Here is a 23,866-nt window from a genome sequence, read left to right as displayed (position 1 = left end):
TTTCCGATGCGCTAATCCTCACAAGGGTCGTGAGGGGGCGGGGGTGTCCTGGAGCCTCTCCCAGCCGTCTTTGGGCAGTCGGCGGGGGACACCCTGAACCGGTTGCCAGCCAATCTCATTACCGGGCAGAATTGGAGATGATGCTTTTTCCACACGGACTAGATGGCATTAACACAAATTCTGCCAATCTCTTGAGGGAATATACTGCATCGCGCACAGCATCGTAAAGTTATTTAGCAGAAAAACTGAGTTTATTCTTTGTTTTTAACTCCTGCTACCAATACCGAGAACGTACTAAAAAACAGGAGGGCTGGAGAATATAGCGTGTAAAGAAGTTGGAGTATCAGGTAACGATATTTATGGGACGCGGGTGTGGCGCATATTCAAGCAAATTTGCGTTTTGTGTGTGTGTGTGTGCACGTCTCCCACAATCAAATTCACACACTTCACTTGTGAACGTAGCGTTAACAGTCGGTGCGTCATGAATTCATTGCGGCTCTTTAAGGAGGCAGTATAAGATAAGATAGCCTATATTTGTCCCACACCGGGGAAATTTACAGCCTCCAGCGTCAGTCGATGCGTCATGGTTAATTCATTGCGGCTCTTTAAGGAGGCATTATAAGATAAGATATACTTTATTTGTCCCACACTGGGGAAATCTACAGCCTCCAGCAACAAGAATGTGGGTAGAAAGAAGAAAGAAGAAAAAACAAAAAAACACTGTTCATCCATCCATCCATCCATCCATTTTCCGAACCGCTTAATCCTCACTAGGGTCGCGCGGGGTGCTGGAGCCTATCCCAGCCGTCTTCGGGCAGTATGCTGGGGACACCTTGAACCGGTTGCCAGCCAATCACAGGGCACACAGAGACGAACAACCATGCGCACTCACACCCACACCTAGGGACAATTTAGAGCGTCCAAACAGCCTGCCATGCATGTTTCTGGAACGTGGGAGGAAACCGGAGTACCCGGAGAAAACCCACGCAGGCCCGGGGAGAACATGCAAACTCCACACAGGGAGGCCGGAGCTGGAATTGAAGCCGGTACCTCTGCACTGTGAAGTCGACGTGCTAACCACTGGACTACCGGGCCGCCCAAACCGTTCAATTAAGTGCAATATAAATACAAAATGGATAAATCGCAGTGCTATTTACAATTGTTTTTCACAGATAACACAGATATGCAGACACAAATAGAGAAGACTTCTACAATTACTGGAAATGACTCAGGAAACTGCGGGTGAATGGGTGGATTTGAACAGAGGATAAAGAATACATGCAGAAATGAGTGTGTTGATGCAGCATGACATTTGCCCATGAAGTGTTAACAAAACAAAAAAAACAACAACAACAATCAGAATTATAAAGTAGTAATGCTTTTTTTCTGTTCAGTCTGACAGCAAGTACAAACGACACTGAAACACACAGTTTAAAGAAAAGTGTTTCTCCAAAAAGTCAAAGTTTGAAAAAATCCGCCCGACAACAACTTTTACGTCGAAAAACTCAAATCAGTTCAGTCGTATCTCAAGGCACACTCACTATCACACGGCCCGGTTGTGTACCTAATCAAGTGGCCAGGACTGCTATCAGACATAGATGTCAATCAAGAGCAGGAGCTGGTCCATATGCCGCCATCATCAAGTGTAATGCGCTAATCCTAATCTTCATTTGGGCTGAGAAAAGCCTCCTGACTGGCTTGTGTGTGGGGAATCCTTTGGGATAGGCGCCCATGCAAAGCCTCCACAGCGGTCTGCCAAATGAGAGCAAACATACTTTTTTGACCCTGTAAGATTTGCTGAGCGGCATTGTTTTATGCATAACACAGTGCTTAATTATTTTTTGTAACACCCCCCCAACTCTCCGTCGCCACTATAAATAGTATCATTTGTCTATAAAACTATTATAAATTCACCTTCTGCAGAGGAGCAAATGCTACTTGCCCAATCCCAATTAAAGTGCCAGTGCCACCTGCTGGCGTGGATGTGCAATTGTACTTTATTCTAGTGTGGCAAAAATTAAAGGAAGAAAAAAAAACTGAATGAAACAAGTTCCCTGAAGTCACACGCTACTTGACATCGTACCTTTCTGTCAGCAGCAGAGTGGTCACTCGTTCCAAACAAGAGATCTTTAGAGTGTGGCTCCTCGTGTTTCTCAGCACCATGGCAACAGCAGAATCTCCATCTGGGCCTGCAGTTTTCTCAAACAAACAAGCGTAACATGGCGGAGAACCTCCAGGATGTCAAAGGGCGGCGGGAGACCTGGTGCCGGGTGGAGTCGGACGCCCGCTGCGCCTGGGAAAGAGTACAGAGGAAACATTACCGTGAGCACCTGCACTCCAGCCTGCAGTTCCTGGCTGCCATGACGGGAGGGCCACAACGGGGGTGGCCCGGCAGGGGGAGGCCACCGGCCGCCAGCCACCCAGAGACGCCATTTTGAAGAAAGCTGTGAGTGTTACACTGTCACCTCCTGCCTCAGAAAGCCAGCTCACCAAATATAAGCCCTAACTAAATGGTATATGACAGAAAAATGTTGCTGAAAACACAAACTAGTCCTCCAAAGTTCCAACCTCCTGGAAAAGGCCCATGCAACAGCACTTATAATAACATACATTTTTTTTGCGTTTCAAAAGACACAAAAGTGACCAAACATATGCACAACCCACGCCACTTCCAAATGTCCTAGTATTAGAGTTGTTGTTTTTGTTGGTTTGTTTTCATTTTCCAAATCCATACTGTGCTCCCCTATCGGAGCTTAGTCTAAGGCTGTTTTTTTCCTCCACCTTCCACGTGTTTTTCCTTTTCTTGTAATCTGAAAAATATGGGGCACTGTAAAACACTACCTAGTGGGCTCCCTCTCTGGTCCTTATTTATTTAATTTTGGATGGGTTGTTTCTGTTCCATTTCTTTGCACCTTGTCCTCCAATGACAAGAAGGCTTTTCCCGAGTCTGATTTTCTTTTTTAAACTCCTAGATGACTCGCAGCCACTATGGAACACCAGCGACTCTCCACATTGGAGCGGCGCATCATGACTGACCTCTGGCACACAAACCTCGCTCGGCATCCCAGCCTTCATTTTCTCCCCTTTCACACACCGCCGCCATGCTGATCCTTTACAACAATATTACTCTAACCCACATTCCTCGTGTAGCTCCACACTGTACAGAGAGTACTATAACCAAAACTGCCACCATGAACAATTCTTTTTCGATTAGCAGCAAAATAGACTTTTAACAATTGTAATCGGATTACGCGACCCCAAATTACATACCTGTGAAGGTGTGTTTGCTGTGTATGTGTGTGTGTGTTTTTTTCTTATGTGAATCCAGAGTTGGGCACCCGGGCCTTACAAAATGAAAGAATAAATATATACTAAAAGAATTTCTCTCACAGAAACAATTACTGAAAAAAAATGTGGATTTCCCCCTCTTCATTTCTCCCGAGACCAGACCAACTTCAAAACGTTTCTTTTTTTTCGCCCCCAGCATCATGATGACATACTTACACTCATGTTGTAAGTGTAAGTAGCGCACGTCAGTGACAGCGTGTTTTGAAATCCGGAAGCCACTAAGCAATAAACATTAATGAATTCTTTCTTTCCTGACCCAAATGTGATATGACACACCATGATGCTCTGAATATAGGAAAAGTAGAAAGTAGCCACCACGCACGGTGAATGCTTACATGGCGTATTCAATAAGAAGACTTGAGAACATAATGCTTCTGTGGTTATAGCTCAAGCAGACGACGTTTATCAATATGACTGTGGTATGCTACCCCTTGGTGGCCAACACTCGTACACACGGGAAGGCAGCCACAATAAATTAATCATAGTTCGTACTTAACGATAGGAGGAGTCAAAGCTGGAGTCTTTTTTAACACAGGTATCGTCAGTACTTTTGCCACCTGCAGTATGAAACGATAGACATGAGAGGTAACATGGCTTAAGGGTGTTTTTCTCACTTCTCGCCCAGCACGTCGCACTTCTTCTTTCACATCAAACGAAGGACAGCTTTGTTGAAAAATAAACATGCCGTTCAGCCACTTCGGGAGGACTCACACACACACACACGCACACGCACACACACACACACCGACACACACACACACACACACACACACACACACACACACACACACACACACGCTCTATCCTCTCTCGCAAATGCTCCACACTCAGATGAATTCCGACGCTCGTCTCTGACATAATACAGTAATTCATCTTTTGTCCCTGGTGCAAAAAATAAAAACGCTTGCATTATGCTATAAAAACCATCCCAAGAAGTAAGCATTCTTCAACCAGACAGCTGCCTTGACATGCCAATTTTTGACGCAAACCAAATCTCAAATAAACATTCACCATTAACATGAATGGGAATGCAGTTAATCCATTCCAGCTAACCCCCATAACTCAAACATTTTTGGAGATGGAAGATAGCGCTGTGTAAAATGTCACTTTCAAACAACATAGTTATATGATTAAGTAAACTGGAAAGATTTAAACAGTTTGTGCAAGCTGATTAGTGGAGTTTGACGATGACCCTAAAACCTAAAATGTTTTTTTTAACAGAGGATAAAGAATATATTCCACTGAGTACTGTTTATATTGTCTGTCTCCATGTGGCGCCGTTGTAAACAAATATGCATTGAGAGTTATGCCACCACATACAGTATTTATTTACCGTCTGTGGCATTTCTCATGATGCATTTAGATTACACTACCAGACTTAAAAGGATCATTGGGTGGTTGTTTTCAAGACACAACATTTTAGTCTTTTTATTTTTACCTATCGTTTTACAGTAAAGTTGAACTGGAGGGGCATGCAACATCTCAAGGACTCTTTTTTGGAAAAAAAAATACTTTCTATTGCATACTTGCTGAACATCAAGCTCGTCTTAAGTAGAGTCTGTCACATTGAATAAGAAGACTTAGTCACGATGTTATTTTGAATGACAACAAACGCAATTTTTTTTTGTGACTGCGCTTCGTCTGGCTGTTTTGTTCTGTTTGTTCGACTCCAGGAAGAAAAACTACATTTTTGTCGAGTAGGTCGACTGCTAGGAATGTTTGTGTCGCTCACCTGTTTCTACTCGGACCCTTCAAGAAATTGCAACCCGGAAAAAGGAAAGAAACCGTTCAAATCAAACCGTGGCGGCAAAAATGGACACGCAAACTGGATCAGACACAAACGAAGACTTCCGAGTGCGGCTGATGTCGAAAAATCAAGTTGTGCAACAGATGAAGCACTACAAAGACATTTTAAACGAGGCGCTGTCTGGACAAACGGCAATTCCGGAGAACACGAAGCGAGTTTTGCTTGAGCAGCTGTTGGCGGTGAGCCGATTAAAAAAACATTTTTCTCGACCCCTGTAAAATAAAGCCTGCAGAGAATTAAACGTAACTTTAAACGATTTGCGTGTGGAAGCTATGGCAGCAGCATAAGAATTCAAAAAAGTCGCTTGAATTACCCGGATGTTAATTGACGTACTTTCAAACAAGGACGTTGTACAAATCACTGCGACTTTATTAACAGAACGAATAACAGTTTTACACGGTATATACGAAGCAAATATTTCCTAAATACACTAATAGAAGCACTGAAGTAAATGTAACCGAACGTTATATGTCACTTTTGGAAATACAGTTCAGTTGACCGTTTTTTGCTTCACTTCCGCCTCGCCGTGGCCGCCCGCAGCCAGTATGATACTGACATCATATGACCGTTACAACTCCCCCAGTAAGTCGCATTAATATTAGTTCTTTGCAGAGGATAAAGAAAAATGTCTTGTTTTATGTTAAGAGGGAAGAAATTTCATCTGTGCTGTTACACATACAGCAAAAATGACAAAGTTGTATCCAATCCAAAATAGACTTGTGAGGATTGTTGTAGTACCCCTGCCAAACTGCTGCTTGCCATGAAGCAATTTGAGATCACTGCCACCATACAATGCAAGTTTTTGCTCACAAAAAAACAACAAAAAGTTCAATGTCTGCACACACAATGGCTCATATCTTGAAAAATCTGTAGTTTGGGTTACTTGTATCTCAAAGCACAAGTGTGTGACAAGGGAGTATTTGAAATGGTGATGGCCCAATTATGTCAATGGTCGCAGGACATGGCTTCAATTAAAGACGATTTTTCAACATATCACATTTATTTGACAAACGTATCACTTTTTTTTGAACGCGCAGGATTTTGAGGCTGCCGTCCAAGCAAACGTGTTAGTGAATGGACAGACGTGGGACCAATGTCGACATGACGACGGTGAACAGTCCAAACACTTACAGGTTGTCTGTTGAGCTCACTCAAATCTCTCTCACTTACTCTCTTTCTCCCTCGCTCTCTCTCTCAGATGAGGACAAGCTGGCGCAGCTGGAAAAGCAGATGGACGACGTCATCGTGGAGACGGTGAAAAAGCGACGCACGTTCCCCAAGCAAGTCCTGCGCTGGGCCGTGCGCGCCCTCAAAGCGGAACGGCGACTTGCAGTGGGTGTCACTCACACTTCTTCTGGATTGGCGGCTTAATCACAAAAGAATTCCTACATGTTTGTGAATGAGGCCGAATGACTTCAAAAATGTTTTCTAAAACTTCGAACCTGAAAGTACCTTCTGCCATGTCTGGATCTGTCTGAGCGCATGCTTCGAACTTGTGCACCAACGAAAGACTCCCCCCACAATAATGAGAAGCAAAAATGCTGCAACAAACGAATGACTGAACTTAGTGTGAGATGATGGGCTCATCATTACGATTCGTTGACACGCATCACAAAATAGAAAATATGTAGAAATAGGCAAAAACCGTGAGTGAGTGAGCAAGTCCTTACATTTGTAATCAACTTTTTTGCTTGTGTCGTCCCCCCCCCCCCCCCAAGGACTTTTATGAAAAACCAGTAAAACCCCAGCAGATGCTCACAGACCCTCAGACAGGTAACACAGACGTGCAGGCGTGCTCACACACTATACAGCAAAAAAATAAAACTTGTGTTCTGCAATCAGATAGCTTGATGAAGGACTTGTCGGATCGGGCATCTGAACTGAAGGAACACAGCACACAAGTCGTCAAGGTAGAATACACAAATGTACACACACACACACTTACAGACTCTGTGTAATGTGTGTGTGTTTCTTTCAGTCCATCTGCACACTTCAGAAACAGGCCGAAGGCTTACTGGAGGTGATCGGCATGAAGCCGAGTCAGGCGTCATTGGAGGTGCACCGCGAAGTATTTGGCAGCGAGCAACTGACAGAAACTCCGCCTCCTTCGCCAAACCCCGCTCAGTGGAGCGGGAAGTGGAACAGGCAGTCGGTCCGACGAGACGTGTGGGACGCCGTGGCCTCGGCGGGATACGTGGGTGGCAAAAAAGCATGATGAGTAATGTAATTAAACGTTTGGAATTCAGCACAAGCGTGTAAATGTTCTTTGGAATCGCTTCATTCTCAATAATGGCTTTTATCAAGCTTTGGACTTTTCAAGTGGGCCGACAGCCCGGCGTTAAATGAATACAGATTCTTCAGCAAGCTTCCAATTGTGATATTACATGTAATTCACAACTACACCACTTGGCGTCGCCAAACACCGGAGTATGACTATAACAGCTCTCATGACGAAGAAGTTTTTCTGAGGAAAAATAGCCAAATTTGATTTTTGTTAACGACATATAATTTAGATTGGATACTTTACTTTGATATTTTTGGGATATTTCAATTGGATTTGCTTACTTGTCTGCTGCCAGGTTTGCAAATGAAAATCTCTTAATGGTCATACAGTGAAACTCCTCTACAACGAAATCATGCTTGCAGCCACCTTACCTCTGAGCTCATCCACCCCTACCCGGCGCCTCAGGTCTGCGGACCAGATTAGAAGTACCAAGAACTAAACTGAGGCTCAGAGGGGATCGAGCCTTTTCTGTTGCTGGTGCCTCTCTCTGTAATGACCTCCCACTGAACATTCGTCAAGCCTCCTCGCTGCCCATCTTCAAAACCCTCCTCAAAACTCACTTGTATTCTTTGGCATTAGACTCAGCAAGACTTAGATTTGTTCTTGGTTTTACTGTTTGGTGCTTTCTACCGTCTTTATGACTGATTTGTTTTACTGTTTATTGTATTTTTTTTTCCAAGATGGCGCCCGAGTAGGCAGCCTTTGGCAAGTGCTCTTCAAGAGCCTTGCTTTTTTGTTCTTTTTTGGTGTTTTTGTCTTTTGTTTTGTCACATGTTGTTACATCGTGCGGAACTGATATGGACTGTTTTCAGCGTTTTTTGGCCACGACATTCGTCAAAGAAGAAGCATTTGTGCTTGGTGGCTGCGCCTTCTCGGCAGCACGCCTGTACCAGCACAGATTTTGGTTGGGAGGAATGTCGGCGCCATTGACTGTCGGTGCTGGACAGACCTGGGGCGCTTGTGTTTTTTGCGCCTGTAATGGGCAGCATTTTTAACAACCCCGTTTTGTTCAGTGGCTATGTCGACGCTGTTGGACAGTCGGCGTTGGTGTGGCTGAATGGATGGCTGCTGAAGTTGAGGATGAGGAGAGAGGAGCGTTGACACAGAGCGCTGATGCGCATTTGGAGCCGTGAGTCGCCGCTTAGAATTGAAATGGATTTCCATGGGACAGGAGAATTGAACCAATCTCTTTTCGTCAATGGATGCTACAGCTTCTTGTTGACTTTGAAACTTAGCTTGTAGCTGACGTGTGCACATTTTGAGCATGACGTCTCTGATCCACTGGTTAAAGGAAACTTTGATTCTCTCCTCTTTCATCTCAAACTGCTTCAAACAACAAAGCGTGTGATGGAAAAGTGGTTATGCCTGCATGACTGTCTGTGTTTTATGTTATGTGTTGTGTTAATTGTTTTACTTGATGTTAACTGTTTTGTTAAGCGCTTTGTTACAGCTGCCGCTGTTGTGAAAGCGCTATATAAATCAGCATGTATTGTATTGTATATGTTCAATTGCTCCATGTACAGCACTTTGTATGCAGCGAAGTGCTCTATAAATACTGTTTACTTGACAAGGCATTTTTCACGAGGGGGTTTTCACTGTAGCAAATTTGACCTCAGATGTAAGCACACACCCACACCCACACTCACAAATGTATGTGTACACACACACACACAAACTTATGTGTACTCTGTTTTTATTCCAAAAGTGCATATGTATGAGCACACATATTTGACACATCATATTGTCAGTGTAGAAAGAAAAAAAGGGAAAGCAATTGCGAAATTTACAATCAGCATTCATTTACATCAATTTCTTGGATAATGTCTTTTAATTTGCTTGCTCCGTCTTTCATTTTGATCACTTTTACCCTCTCTTCCAGCATCAGAGCTCTTCTTGTCTGAAGTGCTTGACATCAAAAGGTCCGTTTTGTAGCCACTTTAGCTATGCAGCCTCCATCCTCATACTCAACAACAAATACTTCCTGGCATGCAATGAACTTTTAAGACAGCCACAGGACGCTTCGTAGTCCTCGATGGCCATAGTTAGCTCTCGAAGGCTAAAAACCTCTCTCATTAGAGCTCCAGTTAGCAAAAGGACTGCGAAGGACATCGAGGACTACGAAGCGTCCTGTGGCTGCTTTTAGCATGATAACAAGTAAAGCATTCGAGGAAACGTTTGTTTATTTGAATGTCTGTCGAGCTATAAGCAATTTACTCTGAGCAGCTAATCGGATGCTACGGCTCTAGCTTCAGTATCTACACACATAGACATTGAGGTCCCTATTGGCCAATAGTAGGCCAGGATGATGCTCGGTAAGCCAATGGCAGAGCAGCTCTGACTATGTTGAGTCCAGGAAACTCGCAGCTGTGACTGAAATAAACATTGTTCACTCAGTAAACCAGTGTGGTGGTTGCTGTTGCATTTATTCGAACGAAGCAGTAGAGGTCGCTGTTGGATAAGACTTCGTTGTAGTGAATGTCTTCGAGATGCTGGAGCAGAGAAAATGATTTCGTTTCACGCAACAGGGTTTTTTTCATGGCATGGGGGGCATGAGAATGGGAATTGTATTTTCGCCCATGTAGGTTTCGTTCTTGAGGAGTTTCACTGTAACTGCATTAATAAATACTTATAAATACTGCATTTTGTGCATGTTTTTATTTTCCATCTGATACGAGAGTAAATCTATTCCTGAGGCAGTGTTGCTTTTTAATCAGAAAACAAAGATCGTAACTTTACATTTCTTCATAAAGAATTAAGTTTGTGTGATTGTTTTAATAGCAACTTTTAAAACTTTGGATTGATGCTCATTTATTCACGACCAACAAACATGTTGGTTCGACAGTACAACTTTTTTTTTAATCATAAAACTTCACAGATACTAACAGCTATTTATAAATTAGTATTTTGAATAAACGTACATTACATTGGATATGTTTGCTTTACATTTACAGTAAAGAAATTAGAAACAGTGTGTTGATCAAGAAAATAACTTGTGCAGTGTTTTAATCAAATAATGTATGAAGACATTTTTGTTTGCCTGAAGGTCACTAGGAGGTCACCGAGGTGGCATTGGTTCACATTTCATCTCGGTCACGAGTGACGCGGTTGTTGTGCTTCCTCTTTGCGCCATCGTCATCATCATCATCTTGCAGAGGTCCTGACGAAATGAAACGTTGCCATTAAGCGAAAAAGGAAGTTTGCAAAGCCAAAAGGTCAGTAGAGAACAGTGACGGCAAGTTACTTTTGGTGCTCTTATTCTTGAGTCAGTTATTATACACAGGACAACAATAACATAACATTTATTTGTGAAAGTTTCCTCCTGAACCTTGCCAAAGATTAAACGGATCCTATTTTAGCATTCTAGCTAGCACATGCTAACGTGTGGGAAGTGTGTTCAAGTATCACGTTTTGTCCGCCAGATGTCAATTAAATGTCATTGATGATGCTTACTTATAAGCAAAAACATCTTTTTTTTAGCGATAAATCTTGGAAATGTGTTTAGCGTCCTAGCTAGCGCACACTAATCTCATGAAAGTGTCTGCTCTGTGTTCAAATGTTTACACTTCATGTACTTTAACGAGACAATCAACAATGCATTACGATTGGCTGACTGGCAACTTGGCATTCTGTAAATGACGTAATTCGCTGAGATCGGCGAACAAAAGCATTTTCATTGTTAAGCGCGTTGCTAAGGGTCTAGCTATGAAGCCAAGTGGGTCACGAAAAAAAAAATGTTTAGAAAGTTTGTTTGAAATAGTTTTAGCCCTGAAGTATTACTCAAAAAATGTTTGGTTGCGTTTACCTCAAACTTGTCCTTTAAAAGAAGTAACTTTTTTAACGTCATTTCAGGAACTCTGGTTAGCATCCAAGATTGCTCATACTGACATGACGAGAGTCTCAGTGAACTTTTGGAAATGTTTCTATTTCTATCATGGAGGTCAACAACTTCCTTTTTTTTATGCGTCAGTCTCTCAACATGATGGCTACTTTGCCTTGTGACGTGAGTTTGTTTCAGGCCTCTCGCCTTCATTAGAGACTGACTTGCATAGTCGTTGTTCTGAGAGAATGACTAAGCATACCGCGTATGCACGTCCTTTGACCTCATATTAGCCACGTGCCAAATGTATCCTGTCAATGTTTGCCGGGACAGGAAGACAAAAGTATAACAAGTGATACAGTAGTTCGGATATCAAAGGGTCAGGCAAGGCGAGTTTGCACGCTAAGAGAGATATAACCAAATGTGAGAGTGTAGAAGTAAGTATTAAATTGACATTTAAACATTTCAACAGGGCAGGGTCATCTACCTTTTTGAAGCTGAAGCTACTTCTTGGGCAATGAAAGCTACTTCTTGGGCAATGATGAATGCGAAGGGCTGCTCAAATTACCATTTTTAATAAAGGGAAGCGGGGCTACCCCGTGCGTGAGCGCCGCTGGAGGTGATTCAAGGCTGCAAGCTGCAGCACGCACGGCCATGCTAGCCCAAACAGTTGATTCGACTCACTTTTTAACTCTTGTTTTCACTCACAGGCGTGTTAGCGAGAGATTACGGGCATATAGTTTGCAAATGGAGCAGTTTGAAAAAAAGTTGGCCCACCTGAGGCAGCAACCTGCAAAGTCGTGCTCACACGTGCTTACTGCTTAGGGGCCCGGTTACACAAACAGGAAATGACGTCAGTCGAAGGACCTGGGTCATGTGATATTGGTTCCACATCCGCTTTAGGCCAGAATTTGTTTCGCTTTTTTTTTAGGTTATACCAATTTTTATACTTATGAAAATATATTACAAATAAAACGGTGACCCAAACACATTTTCGATCAATGTAGTCTTGTTAATGACTGGCATGTTTTTTTTAAGACAATGTCAAGTCACGCGTTTTTTTTGGTGATTTGTCATCCATTTTATTCCGCAAGTTAAAAAAAACAACAAACGATCACGCTGGTCTCTGACCTGCTACATGTTGAACATTTTGGCTAGAAAGCTCCAATGGTCACATGACCAAACAAACACAATACAAAAGTAATCAGTATAAAACATTTGTGAGGCTTTACCACACATTTACACAACTTGTGAGGTGCCACCCAGTAGCGCAAATGCATGAAACCACGTTTTAGAAATGTAGACATATCATAGCCACAACAAAATTTGTTGACACATCACAGACAGTAGCTGTTAGCTCGTCCGCGAGTAAATGCGTCAAGTTTTATGCTGTCGGAATCATTACAACGCACTCGGGGTGCCAATTGTAAGGTCCTGAGTGCTTACAACCGGCTATTAGCAGCATTTGGTGTAGGAGACGCTATTGACATTATAATCACCTGGCTTGAAATAAATAAAGCAACAAAAACAAAACAAAAAGCATTTTCTCGCTCATCTTACATTTGTGCATTGCTACGCAGCAAGTAGTTGTACAACAGTCACAGTGCCATCTAGTGAGGATGGCACAAAAACAAAAGTGCTCCAGCTTGGCCTTGGATCGGACAAGAACGATTCAAAATCCAGTTTGGGTTGCAGGTGACGTCGGCCAATCAGCAGCTTGGGGTTGTGGAGTGAAGGGTCGGCCTCGTCGCCCCTTAGCAGCGTTGAGGACCCGCAGTATGTCTCAATAACATTTTTCTTTACTTGTGGTGCTTGTAGAAAGCCCAATAGCAATTTATGAGACAATTTTGGAAATATTAGCAAACTTTCCAGGGGACCCCACGTCATTATCAAGTTGACACCACCTTGTGGCCAACGTGGGGACTCTAAACGGTCACTCCAACGAGACAGTGGAAGCGCTGCTGGATGTTTTTGAAAGCTCAATACAATTGTGCCTTGACTTTAGAGATATTTTAGTGCCCTATTCAGAGCCAACCTTATAAATTCCCTTGTAATGTCCCACTCCCCCAAAAAGTTCAAAATTCACACAACTTTGCAAGGCCATTCATAGAGTCACATGGAGACCGAACACTGGACGTGGTCGAGACTGAGGAGGCCGCCAGCATCCAGTTCCGAGGGGATGGAGAAAATGGAGCCGGCAGTGTCCTGGATGGCGAAGAGGGAGGTTTGGCCGCACACGGCACTCGGGCTCTCCTGGAGGTGGCGCACAAAGAGGTCGACATTTTCGTGGTCGGGGGTGTGCCCGTTGTTGGCACGGACGATGCAGGTTGGCCGGTGCTGGTTGAGCATATAAGACAGGTGCTGCTTCTGCTGGTTCAGAGCTTTGATCTGAGCCTTCAGGTTGACGTTGACGTTCTCCAGCTTCTCGGACTCCTGTGCATACAAAATGGACGCCATACCGTCAGGTAAGAGTGCGCCATCAATGCAATAGTAACGCTAGCTTCATTAGCGTGTCTATAGCCTTTCATATTGCGCGTTAGCATCAACTAGCTAACGTCCAATCCAATTATTTTTAATATTATAATCATGTAATGATTTTTTTTTGTTTAAAAACGTCTCCGCCACTCACAACATTAATTTCCACCCCCCCAAAAAAACAAAACAAACCTACATGTTTCCGAGCTGCAAATATTTTTTTGCCAAGCGTTTCAAATGTTTCTTGAGAAAAGAAGAAAAACATACCAGCAGCAAATACTCGGTCCTGTCCTTTTTCTTTCTGCGGCATTTAGCGGCGGCGGCCTTGTTGTTCTCTCGCCTTCGCTTCCTCCTGTCTGCCTCAGCTAGCGACAGCTGTTGTCATGTCAAAAAAATGTGACAATTATGTCATTGAAAAAAGCTTTGGATATGTCCTATAGTTCATTTCGCAAGAACAAATTGAAAACGTTTGTGTATGTAAATGAATAATAAACACATGAACCATCAGACAAGTGAATTGGACCTATGTCATGTCCCAGTGTGGGACGAATAAAGGATATCTTATCTTATCTATGTGTAAAATATATCACTTTTTTTGCGAAGAAACCACAGTGCCTGAGGAAGATCAACTAATCAAATCGTATTTTCCAGGCGTCTTTGCCGTGGCTCACCTGCGTCTTCCCTACGGTGCCGAGGTCTGAGCAGGAGCTTCCGCCGTCCGAGCTGACATCACCACGTCCGGTTAGGCCGGGCTGGCACTCGCCAGCGGCCGTCAAGTGGCTCAAATCATCCAAGGACAGCGAACCCAGCGGCGTCAGGCGCGGCACCGGCAACGGGCGCGGGACTGACGCCGAGCAGCTGACGTCGGCCAGCGTCGGACGAGAGTTCTGCAGCATGAGCCTGAAAACGCCGCAAAGTCATATTCAGTCTGACATTGTGGACATTTAGCATGTGACATTACGTAATCATGGATGTTGTTTGACCACTAGGGACAAGGTTATTATAGTTTACAAAATAAGTCAAACGCAAGCGACCTTTCAAACCTTGCGCTTGCCACACGTCATTTCCCAAATTTTGCTCATGTCACTATTTTTAAAGGGTCCGATAATGTGGCCATCGTTGTGAGATCACTTTTTCAACAGTGTCATAAGACAGTTCAAGAAAGTATTGCTGGGATGTCACGTCAAGCCCTGAACATTCAAAAAGCTGTGGTTAAAAATAAATAAATAAATACAACTACACTGATTGTCACAATAAGAACTGAAAACCGCTCACGTGAATCGGTGCACTGCGAGTGGGCTCCCCTTAGTGGTGCCCACGTACCAGTTCAGTTTGTATTAAGTTCAATACGTTGAAATCTTCAGTCATTTCATTTGAGCATATCAATAATTTTGAATGAATTATTAAGTGTCGTGGGATATTTCCTCGTCTTTAACGTTAATGTTTACACAAAAATAAGCCCTTTTTTAAAATCTAACTTGGTTTTGGTTGAACAGTCGACACACGTCAATGTCAAAAGTTGGGACAACTGAATGAGCCGCTTCAATGAATACACTTCCTGGATGTGAACAATCCAAATCATGTCAAGAATTCATCAGCGCTCAATCGCTGCATGAGAAAGGGGACGGAAGATAAAACTCAGATCAAGTCGATTCCAAAATTTGGACCCCTGGTGAATGCCTTGTGCTGGAAGTTGCCAGTGGGACTTCATGAATAAATTAATCAATAAATCGATCAATCAATAACTCGGCACTCGAGGTGAGGTGTTGAGGTTAGCGTGTAGTTTCACGTAACAAATAATGTGTACCATTCGAGTCTCTTGACACAAGTAGAGTTTTTTTAAAAAACAAAACCGTCATTGTCCGTAATGGAAGAATACTACATTTTTATAGCTTAATCATCATCATAATCAAAATTGAAGCCCATTTTTCATATGAATCGAAACGTTTCACTATTATCTCGATGACTACATATGAACATGTATGCTGGAATGTTACAAAAAAGAAAGTTCGTCTCAACGAACGTCTAAACACAAGCAATGAAAATGTCGACGCGATTCCTTACGGTTGCCATTCAACTCTTTTTTGGATCAATGTACGAAAGGCGAATTTCAAGACAAAAGCCCGAAAGCGCTTGAAAAGCCTCCATCGAAAAGACAAAAAAAAAACGAACCGAAAGGGAAGACGTGTCTCCCAAATGTCAACTTACGTGTGTGACGAAACTAGACGAGACGGGTTTGGCGAGCGGAGCGCCACAAGAAGCGCCGACTGCTGCGCGTGAGTTGAGACTCTCGAAGTTGCGTCACGCTTATATCCACCGCGCGCGCGCGCACGCACACGCAGGGGCGGGGCTTGGTGACGTATTATTGCTGCGTCATGATGCAATCCTGGACGAACACGAGTCCTCCTTTCATTTCTTTGCTTTCCTTTCTCACTGGTCTCGCTTGATGTAGTTCGCGTGTAGGAGCCAGCGCCGCATGGCGACGGGGAAGGGGTTAAGAGTAATAAAAAGCACGAACATTCTCTCACGAATGCTTTTATATTTTGGTTATGACCACTTCTATTTTTTTAGTTTACGCTTGTAAGTCTTCACTTGATTTTATAGATAGATTGATAGAGAGAGATGATTAGCTCTCGACCACTCCAGGGTGTGGCAGTTGGGATAGAGCCGCCTAAAACGAAAACGACTAAGTGTAGAATATTAAACTATTTTCATTGTCCCACTCTTGTGCGACTTGCCTTTTTCCAAATGCCTTATACAGTACAGTATATTTCTACTGTGGTATGCGCCGCATGCAGCGATGTTTGACGCCCTCCTAGTGAATTTTTGACGCAAGTGAGTCGGTCGCACCTCTTCCGTCCCATCAAGTCGATGACAGCATCCTAATGTGATATTTACACCTTATGTTTTATTATTCATTTCGGTGAGTTGCCGGCGGGAGTGAACCAGTCTGTCGCCAGGTCGCCGTCGGCATCAGGTTATGCTCACCTGATTGTTGTCAATCGGGATAAGCACGCAACCAGCTGACTCGCCACCTATTTGCCTTCATTGTGCTCATTGCCATTTTTGCCGCCGGAGTTGTTCAAGCGGTGAAAAAAAATCGAAACAGCACAGAGAAGATTGTTGGCAACAAACCTGCCAAATTTCAATAAAATAAAAATCATGTAAAATGAGGCTTGATAGTGGTGAAAAGTCAAGCGCTTCTCTCTGCTCTCAAACAGATTTGGCCAGTTTCATGTGCTGAAACCGGACCCTGCTCAAATGTTGATCGAAAACCGCAACTACAAACTTGAAAAAATGGATACTAGTTTATGGAGCATCTTGCTCATGCGTACACAAAACATGCTTGAGCTGGAATTCCCCCTTCCTCAATTCTCCTCAACTGGAAGAATCAACAAAAATAAACAACAGGCCACACATTGTCTTATAAATATTCTAACTGCAAATATTTGAATAGAATACAACACATTTCTATTGTCACTGTCACAGAGACAATGCAAATCAACAAAAATAAAACATTTACAAATAAAAGTCTGCTCTGAATTAATAAAAATGAAGCTTACAACTATTTACAAAGGGGGTGCACCACAGGGGTCCCATCTGTGCAACCATTTTTTCCCCATGATGTCAAAAAGAAAATGCCATTAATTGAAGACAAAGCATGCATGCTAAAAAAAGTGCTGATGAGGCAGTCATTATGAAGAAGAATCAAATTTGAATGCCACACGTAGAACATCCTCATAGCACAAGACAAAAGCTGTCAACTGATCTCGATCGTAGGAACTCCGGAATGATCTAGAACCAGTGTCAGCGTGTATCGTTTTCCATACGGATCAATGCTTTCTTTGCTTGGGAAGCTTGATAGATTCCATCAAAAAGCCCGTCCCGGTCTTGCGTGCGGGTGGGCTTGCGTGCGTACGTGTGTGCTTCGAAGATAGATGGGTGTTTCCCCGCTGGCTAGCTTGTACGTGGCCTGCCACCATTCCACTGGCATCAAACAGTCGCATCGGGAAAAGAAAGTGACACGCGTCTCCACTTTAAACCGTGCGCCTTATTATTAGATCACGACAACTGTGTGTGCGCACTAAAAATACACACTGATGTATGTCATCTTCATTTAGCTGCGCTGTCACACACACCTACGTAACTCACATGCACACACCCGACAAATACACAACTGTACCATTGTTTTTCAGAACGCCACGATCTCTCGTACTTAAAATTGTATTGAACACAACAACAACAAAAAATTAATTCCGACGCAAATGATTCGCCGATGTGTCAGACTGTCAAACTTTTTAATTTTTTGCGAGTAAATTGAGTTTGGATCTTGTCAATGGGACCAATTGAACTGGTAAATAAAACACATACAAATACGTCCTAAAACCAACCAAGCAAAACGCAGCAACTTGTCGTCACGTAAACGCACACACCACTGACCTTGGTGAACTCTGAACTGGTTTCGCTTTCATTACGACACGGCGCTCACTTCTTCGTGACGCTGATGGCAGAAGAAAAAGTGAAAGTTCGATGCCATCACTTTTTTTTTAATAATTTAAATTAGTGGGTGAAAGTGTTGCCATGGCAACACAGTGGCAGACCAAGACGAGAAGTGATAGTGAGGTCATTTACCGGACAGGATGGTGACAACAGGGGAACTGTTGAAACATGACCAAATAAAGAAATACATAAATAAATTAAAATCACATTTAATACAAATAGGGTATATTTGTCCTCAAAACCTCATCACTGTAATTTTTTATTTGCTTTGTAGTCATTTGAATGGGCTGACTTGTTGCTCATTCTCATTAATTTGACAATAAGTAGATTAGTCATTCTTGGTTTTAAAACCGAATTTTATAACATGAACTCAGTTTCATGTTTTTTTTAAATTTGGAATGAATTAATTAGATTGATTATGAAACAAGCATTTTAGAAAACAAAACGCTTAATATATAGTTGAAAATATTCATTGACTCATATTTGCAATGATTTAATGCTCTAAATTATGGTGAAATGATTCATTTTAAAATTACTTTTTTTCCAGAGACCGGATCATCACAGTGTAAAAAAAATTAAAGAGAGAATCGACTTTTTAAAAATAATATGATTAAAAACATTTACACAAACCAATTTTTGAAATTTATTTTAAAACATTCAAATTGAAGTTTAATTAAATGTTTTTAATAAGCAAAATATACATACATATGTGTACATTAACTAAATATAATAGGATATATTAGTTTCATTCTCTACTTTTGCGAATGTAAATGCTGGGTGTGCCACGCCCCCCCCCCCCCCCCCGGCCAGAGAAATTATTTCATCCTTGATTATGTAGTATTCCGTGATGAACTATTGTAGTCCGATGTCGTGAATCATCCGCGGTTATGATGATTATTTCATCAACAGCATATCCGAGCCGTTTTGGATTAAGTCGCGTGGGGATGACGTCACTTTCTTCCGGGAAGTGGATGCTCTTCCGACGCTCATGACACACACACAAACCCCCTATACCTCGTTTTCCTCATCACGGCCAATCCGGGAAATCAACCCCCATTTTATTGCGCCCTTACAAAAAAAAACGCCCAGCTCCCCCGCCAACCGTCACAACAATGAATGTGCAGCTCAAGAGAGACACGGGCAGACATAAAAAGAAAAAAATACGTTGACTTTGGAGGATAGTGATCACACATTTGCTGCATACGATTTTTTGGAGAAGGAATATTTTGGCACAGGGTCAATCCAAAATGTTTCGCAAATGCCCCGTTGTTGTTTTGGTGCCAATGATGCGCTGTAGCTGTTTTTCAAGCTCAACAGAGGCCTTCATCAAGTCGGGTGGTGGCATGCAAATGACGCAAAGACGCAAGAGAGCGGAGCCATTGCCAAAACAAGAAGACGGCGAGAGTTTTCTGGTACGGGCAAAGTCAAAGAAGATTTGGACACGCCCTTCCATCACATTGTCCTTTTGTTTGCCAGAAAGCAAAACTTTTGCCACCTTATGATCAACGAGTAGGAACGGGCTTCGGACTTCATTCATTAAATGTATTGCACCATGCAATGCATTTTGGGAAGCCGGTGGCTATAAGATAGGACGGGCAAAGTGTTGCCACGTTCGTGGAGGTGACAAAAAGCAACGAATCCCTCACCAAAACATCTTCGGCATTGACAGCACACGATTTGGCGTTGAGAAGAACCGAAACTTTGTGAGAATTGGTTACTAAAGGAGCAAGTTGAATGAATGCACGTGCGGCGACTTGCTCGGCAACGTTGCCCCCAGCAACGCTGCACAACTCAGCTGGGCTTGGCTGCAGCTCAAATGTTTCATTTCACATAACGTACACAGACAGGTTCCACTTATCTGTGAACTAGTTCAAGTGGAATGAAATACGGGAATTAAACAAAACATTTCAATCACCCCTTTCCGGGGGGGGGGGGGGCACAACTAATGCGACAAAAAGACCTGAATACAGGATCAACTTTTCAGTCACGCAAGACGTTCATGTTGTTCCCAAAAGTTCGTCGTGATGGAAATTGGAGCTGAAAAAGCACAAACGTCGCCACCATGTGACTGGAATTCCAAACCAAAGTTCATTGACAGCTAGTCAGGAATGAAGACGGACGGGTCGAGAAAGTTGACGTGTGGTCGAGCTGTTGAGGAACGCCTCCTTTCACACGACATCCAAAAATTTGGTTTGGATGGCATCATCGAGCAACGAGACTAAATAAGGCGTTCGTTGTCTTGCGTAGCATCCCTCAAAACAAAAAAAGGCTTTGGTGAAAACCCCCTTTTCCGTTTGTTCTTTTTAAGCGGATAAACGTGCGCACTTCTCGTTTGTTATTTTCTCGTCCAGACTTGTGACAAAGCCACTGGATTGAATTGTTTGATTTCGAAGGCTGGCTGGAAATCATGCAAATGGAAAATTCCCATGCAAGTTTCATTGAAATGCGTCCAAAAAAGACCCACTTGAACGTTGAAAAATCCAACTAGACCAGGAAATCTGTGGTTGGTCAGTCGGAGGTGCCATGTATATCTTTACTTAATTTAGCGATAAGTATGGCTCATTACTACTCGCCGTCACTTTGTGAGAATGATATCTGTCGGATGTGTCGTTTATTCTCGATTCCCGACTCTGTAGCGAGTAGGCAACGTGTTTAGCCACACTAGTAGCCTCCCGAAGCTTGGAGCTTGCTAGCTTGGTTGTGACGTAACTAGCCTTGCCTCGACCGCCTGCGTAAGTAATGGAAATGCATTACGGTATCAATAACATGAAGCTTTTTGAGATTGTGTCCTTGGTTGGGAGGGTGTGGGGGGGGGGGGGGACTCGAAATCTGTGAATCTCAGTTTTGAGTGTTTTAAGAGGAAAAAAATGACTCGTAAATTGCGACGTGAACCCGCATATTTTCAAACTTGACGTCCCCCCTCAAAAAACGAGTGTTTTAGACCAGCACCCCACCCCCAGTTTCACAAAGCTAGATTTTTTGACAGTTATACATGTTAAAACATTATAATTAAATCGACAACTCAGCATTCCCAAGAATGAGGGATGTTGTAACGAGTGACTTCTCTGCGGGGGAGGGGGGGGGGGGGGTGAATAAAAAAAAAACAAATAGATGTCGATATGTTTTGTTGACAAGATGAAGTTCAATTTCAAATGGAGCTTGTTGAAAACAAACAAGTGATGTTTAAATGTTCTTTCTGGTTGCAAAGAATAAGTGCTATTCAAATATGCGTCGGGACACGGCAAACAAAAGCTTCCCGCGATTCCTAGCTTGAATCGGGAACACGCTGTCAGCCCACCGTACTAACATTCCGCACGGCTGTCGAATGTTTATGTTGACATGTCTGTCGCCAAGGCGATGCCGGTCACGCCCCGTGAACTTCCATCCCGAATGAGGACGACAAGGGTGACGGGGGCACCGCCCAGAGGGAAGCCTCAGCGCCGGGTCGCGTTCCAACACAAACACGTCCCGTCCTCGAGCCCACTTGCAGAAGCTCGTGGCAGACTTTGACAATTTCTTGACTTGGGGGGGAGGGGGGGGGGGAATAGCGGGGTTTGGTTTTTTAAAAACATTTTAAGCAAGCTTATGGACTCCAACAGCTTCCATTTTTTCAGTAAAAGGACCCAAAAAAGGAAAAAAAAACATTCCGGAATGGAACGTGGCCCAGGATTCCCAGACTCGAGCCAGCGTGGCGTCACACATTCTGCACATCAGTGTGTAGGGGATATTTTTACATCATTTGTACACGCACACACACAAGTGTGTGGGGGATATTTTTATATCACTTGTACACACACAAAAATAAAACGTGTGATGGCGTCACGTCACGACGTCATCTAGGACTGGAGTGACTCATATAATTCCATGAGCCTGTGGACACGCCCCTTTGCTCGAACCGTTTACATAGCGGAGAAAACTAGAAGAGGGCAGCGTTGGGTTGCTGAAAGATTGTGTGCGCGTGTGCTCAGGTGAGATGACATCACCTCAGTCTTCAGTGCGGCTGACCTCAGCCCGCATCATCCTGAATGCCTAATGAGGGACTGACCCTGCCACCACCACCCCGCCGGCTGCACTCTCTCCCAAACCTCCCTCCCTCCACCAATCAGCCGAGGCCGCTCTCGCCGAATCGGGGGAAAGATGACAGCACGGAGACGCTCAATAATGCAGAAGGCCGCTGCTCACAGTAGCGATCGTGGGGGATGATGTCATGAGATGATGTCATCGTCACGCGTACCTCCTTTGGCCGTAATTTGTGACTCATCGGGATTACAAGCACAAAAAGTAAAAAACATACGTCACAAGTCACTTACTGACAGCCAATTCTTGCTTTCAGTAGGAATGCCCTGCCACGGACTGGCGAGCAGTCAGTAGTTTGTGTCAAGGACCACTGCTGACCAATACATTTCGTCGGTGTATTTTTCCATTACAGTACAGAGACCGGGCGGCCCGGTAGCCCAGTGGTTAGCACGTCGGCTTCACAGTGCAGAGGTACCGGGTTCGATTCCAGCTCCGGCCTCCCTGTGTGGAGTTTGCATGTTCTCCCCGGGCCTGCGTGGGTTTTCTCCGGGTGCTCCGGTTTCCTCCCACATTCCAAAAACATGCATGGTAGGCTGATTGGACGCTCTAAATTGTCCCTAGGTGTGAATGTGAGCGTGGATGGTTGTTCGTCTCTGTGTGCCCTGCGATTGGCTGGCAACTGATCCAGGGTGTCCCCCGCCTACTGCCCGAAGACGGCTGGGATAGGCTCCAGCACCCCCCGCGACCCTAGTGAGGATTAAGCGGTCCAGAAAATGGATGGATGGAGTACAGAGACCAGTCAGTTGTTTATTTGACTCTTGACATTGACAGGTGACCAATCCGGAGTTTGTCTACATGTACTGACATGAGTGGTGACCAGTCCGTACTTTATCTGTACATGCTCTGACATATTCCGACGACCAGTCCCCAATCTATTTGTAATCAGATTTTGGTGATTAGCCTGTCATTTGTCTGTATGTTTTACGATATTGGTCGAGGTGAAATGATTGAGCGAAAACAAAGCAATTATCAACCAAATTTCCCAATGTTTTGGTCATCCATTCATAATGTATTGAATTTGAATATTAGGGGGATGTTCAAAGTCATTTTTTAAAAAACGATACCAGTGTGAGTATTCACCTTTGAGTACTCACCAATACCAAATAGTGATACCATAAGTTTTTTTTCAAAATGTTGTAAACTTCATCAAACCAGGAAATATCCCATTGAGATTAAAAATCTCTCCACCATTTATGATACATAAAATTTCAAGGAACAAAATGACAATAAAAATCAGATACATCAGAGTTCAACACTCTCTACTAGGAAGGAAGGATTATTCCATGTCATATTATTATTATGATTTATTTTTTTATTGCCTTACATGTGTCTGGTATCGGCATCCTTCACGAGAACCAGATTCCTTGAGATAAGATCGTATCGGCACGATATTGATACCTGGTATCGTTACTCACCCATTTCTATTAAATATTCTACAATTGCTGTCGTCCTTCTTGAAAGACGTTAGACTTCTTATCTTTGTTTTCAGTGAAAATTATTTGCAAACAACTGTTTTCTCTTTGGAAAACAATCACCAACATTTTTGTCGATTTTCTCA

General features: G+C 43.3%; 2 protein-coding genes and 3 long non-coding RNA genes across 5 annotated transcripts; 2 read left to right on the top strand and 3 right to left on the bottom strand.

The window, feature by feature from the left end:
* The first annotated feature begins 5,096 nt into the window (after positions 1–5,096).
* On the top strand, positions 5,097–7,400 carry nsl1 (NSL1 component of MIS12 kinetochore complex). The gene is made up of 6 exons (XM_052052218.1): positions 5,097–5,334; positions 6,193–6,265; positions 6,354–6,487; positions 6,874–6,928; positions 6,998–7,065; positions 7,134–7,400. The coding sequence occupies exons 1-6, from the start codon at positions 5,161–5,163 to the stop codon at positions 7,368–7,370; spliced, it is 741 nt and encodes a 246-aa protein (XP_051908178.1). The 5' UTR covers positions 5,097–5,160; the 3' UTR covers positions 7,371–7,400.
* LOC127591929 (uncharacterized) lies at positions 6,867–7,245 on the bottom strand. The gene is made up of 2 exons (XR_007960023.1): positions 7,101–7,245; positions 6,867–7,035 (listed from the first exon to the last, which is right to left on the bottom strand). It is a non-coding gene; the product is annotated as an uncharacterized LOC127591929 (long non-coding RNA).
* Positions 7,401–10,412: 3,012 nt separating the features above from the next.
* LOC127591946 (uncharacterized) lies at positions 10,413–12,184 on the bottom strand. Its single transcript, XR_007960037.1, has 2 exons — positions 12,034–12,184; positions 10,413–10,596 (listed from the first exon to the last, which is right to left on the bottom strand). It is a non-coding gene; the product is annotated as an uncharacterized LOC127591946 (long non-coding RNA).
* A 597-nt stretch (positions 12,185–12,781) lies between these two features.
* atf3 (activating transcription factor 3) lies at positions 12,782–16,045 on the bottom strand. Its single transcript, XM_052052098.1, has 4 exons — positions 15,940–16,045; positions 14,403–14,631; positions 13,999–14,106; positions 12,782–13,689 (listed from the first exon to the last, which is right to left on the bottom strand). The coding sequence occupies exons 2-4, from the start codon at positions 14,625–14,627 to the stop codon at positions 13,369–13,371; spliced, it is 654 nt and encodes a 217-aa protein (XP_051908058.1). The 5' UTR covers positions 14,628–14,631; positions 15,940–16,045; the 3' UTR covers positions 12,782–13,368.
* A 61-nt stretch (positions 16,046–16,106) lies between these two features.
* LOC127591862 (uncharacterized) lies at positions 16,107–17,262 on the top strand. The gene is made up of 2 exons (XR_007960009.1): positions 16,107–16,566; positions 16,660–17,262. It is a non-coding gene; the product is annotated as an uncharacterized LOC127591862 (long non-coding RNA).
* Positions 17,263–23,866: the final 6,604 nt, after the last annotated feature.

Source organism: Hippocampus zosterae, chromosome 19 (genome assembly GCF_025434085.1).
Source record: "Hippocampus zosterae strain Florida chromosome 19, ASM2543408v3, whole genome shotgun sequence".
Taxonomy (NCBI): domain Eukaryota; kingdom Metazoa; phylum Chordata; class Actinopteri; order Syngnathiformes; family Syngnathidae; genus Hippocampus; species Hippocampus zosterae.
This window is presented reverse-complemented; position numbering and strand designations above follow the sequence as displayed.

What these genes read in the sequence shown, in the direction of transcription:
- atf3 (XM_052052098.1), bottom strand. Translation starts at nt 14,627, where the DNA reads ATGCTGCAGAACTCTCGTCCGACGCTGGCCGACGTCAGCTGCTCGGCG. An exon ending in GCACCGTAGGGAAGACGCAG is followed by an intron (nt 14,107 to 14,402) that starts GTGAGCCACGGC and finishes ACATGACAACAG; the next exon opens with CTGTCGCTAGCTGAGGCAGA. An exon ending in GGACCGAGTATTTGCTGCTG is followed by an intron (nt 13,690 to 13,998) that starts GTATGTTTTTCT and finishes TTGTATGCACAG; the next exon opens with GAGTCCGAGAAGCTGGAGAA.
- nsl1 (XM_052052218.1), top strand. Translation starts at nt 5,161, where the DNA reads ATGGACACGCAAACTGGATCAGACACAAACGAAGACTTCCGAGTGCGG. An exon ending in CCAATGTCGACATGACGACG is followed by an intron (nt 6,266 to 6,353) that starts GTGAACAGTCCA and finishes TCTCTCTCTCAG; the next exon opens with ATGAGGACAAGCTGGCGCAG. An exon ending in ACAGCACACAAGTCGTCAAG is followed by an intron (nt 7,066 to 7,133) that starts GTAGAATACACA and finishes TGTTTCTTTCAG; the next exon opens with TCCATCTGCACACTTCAGAA.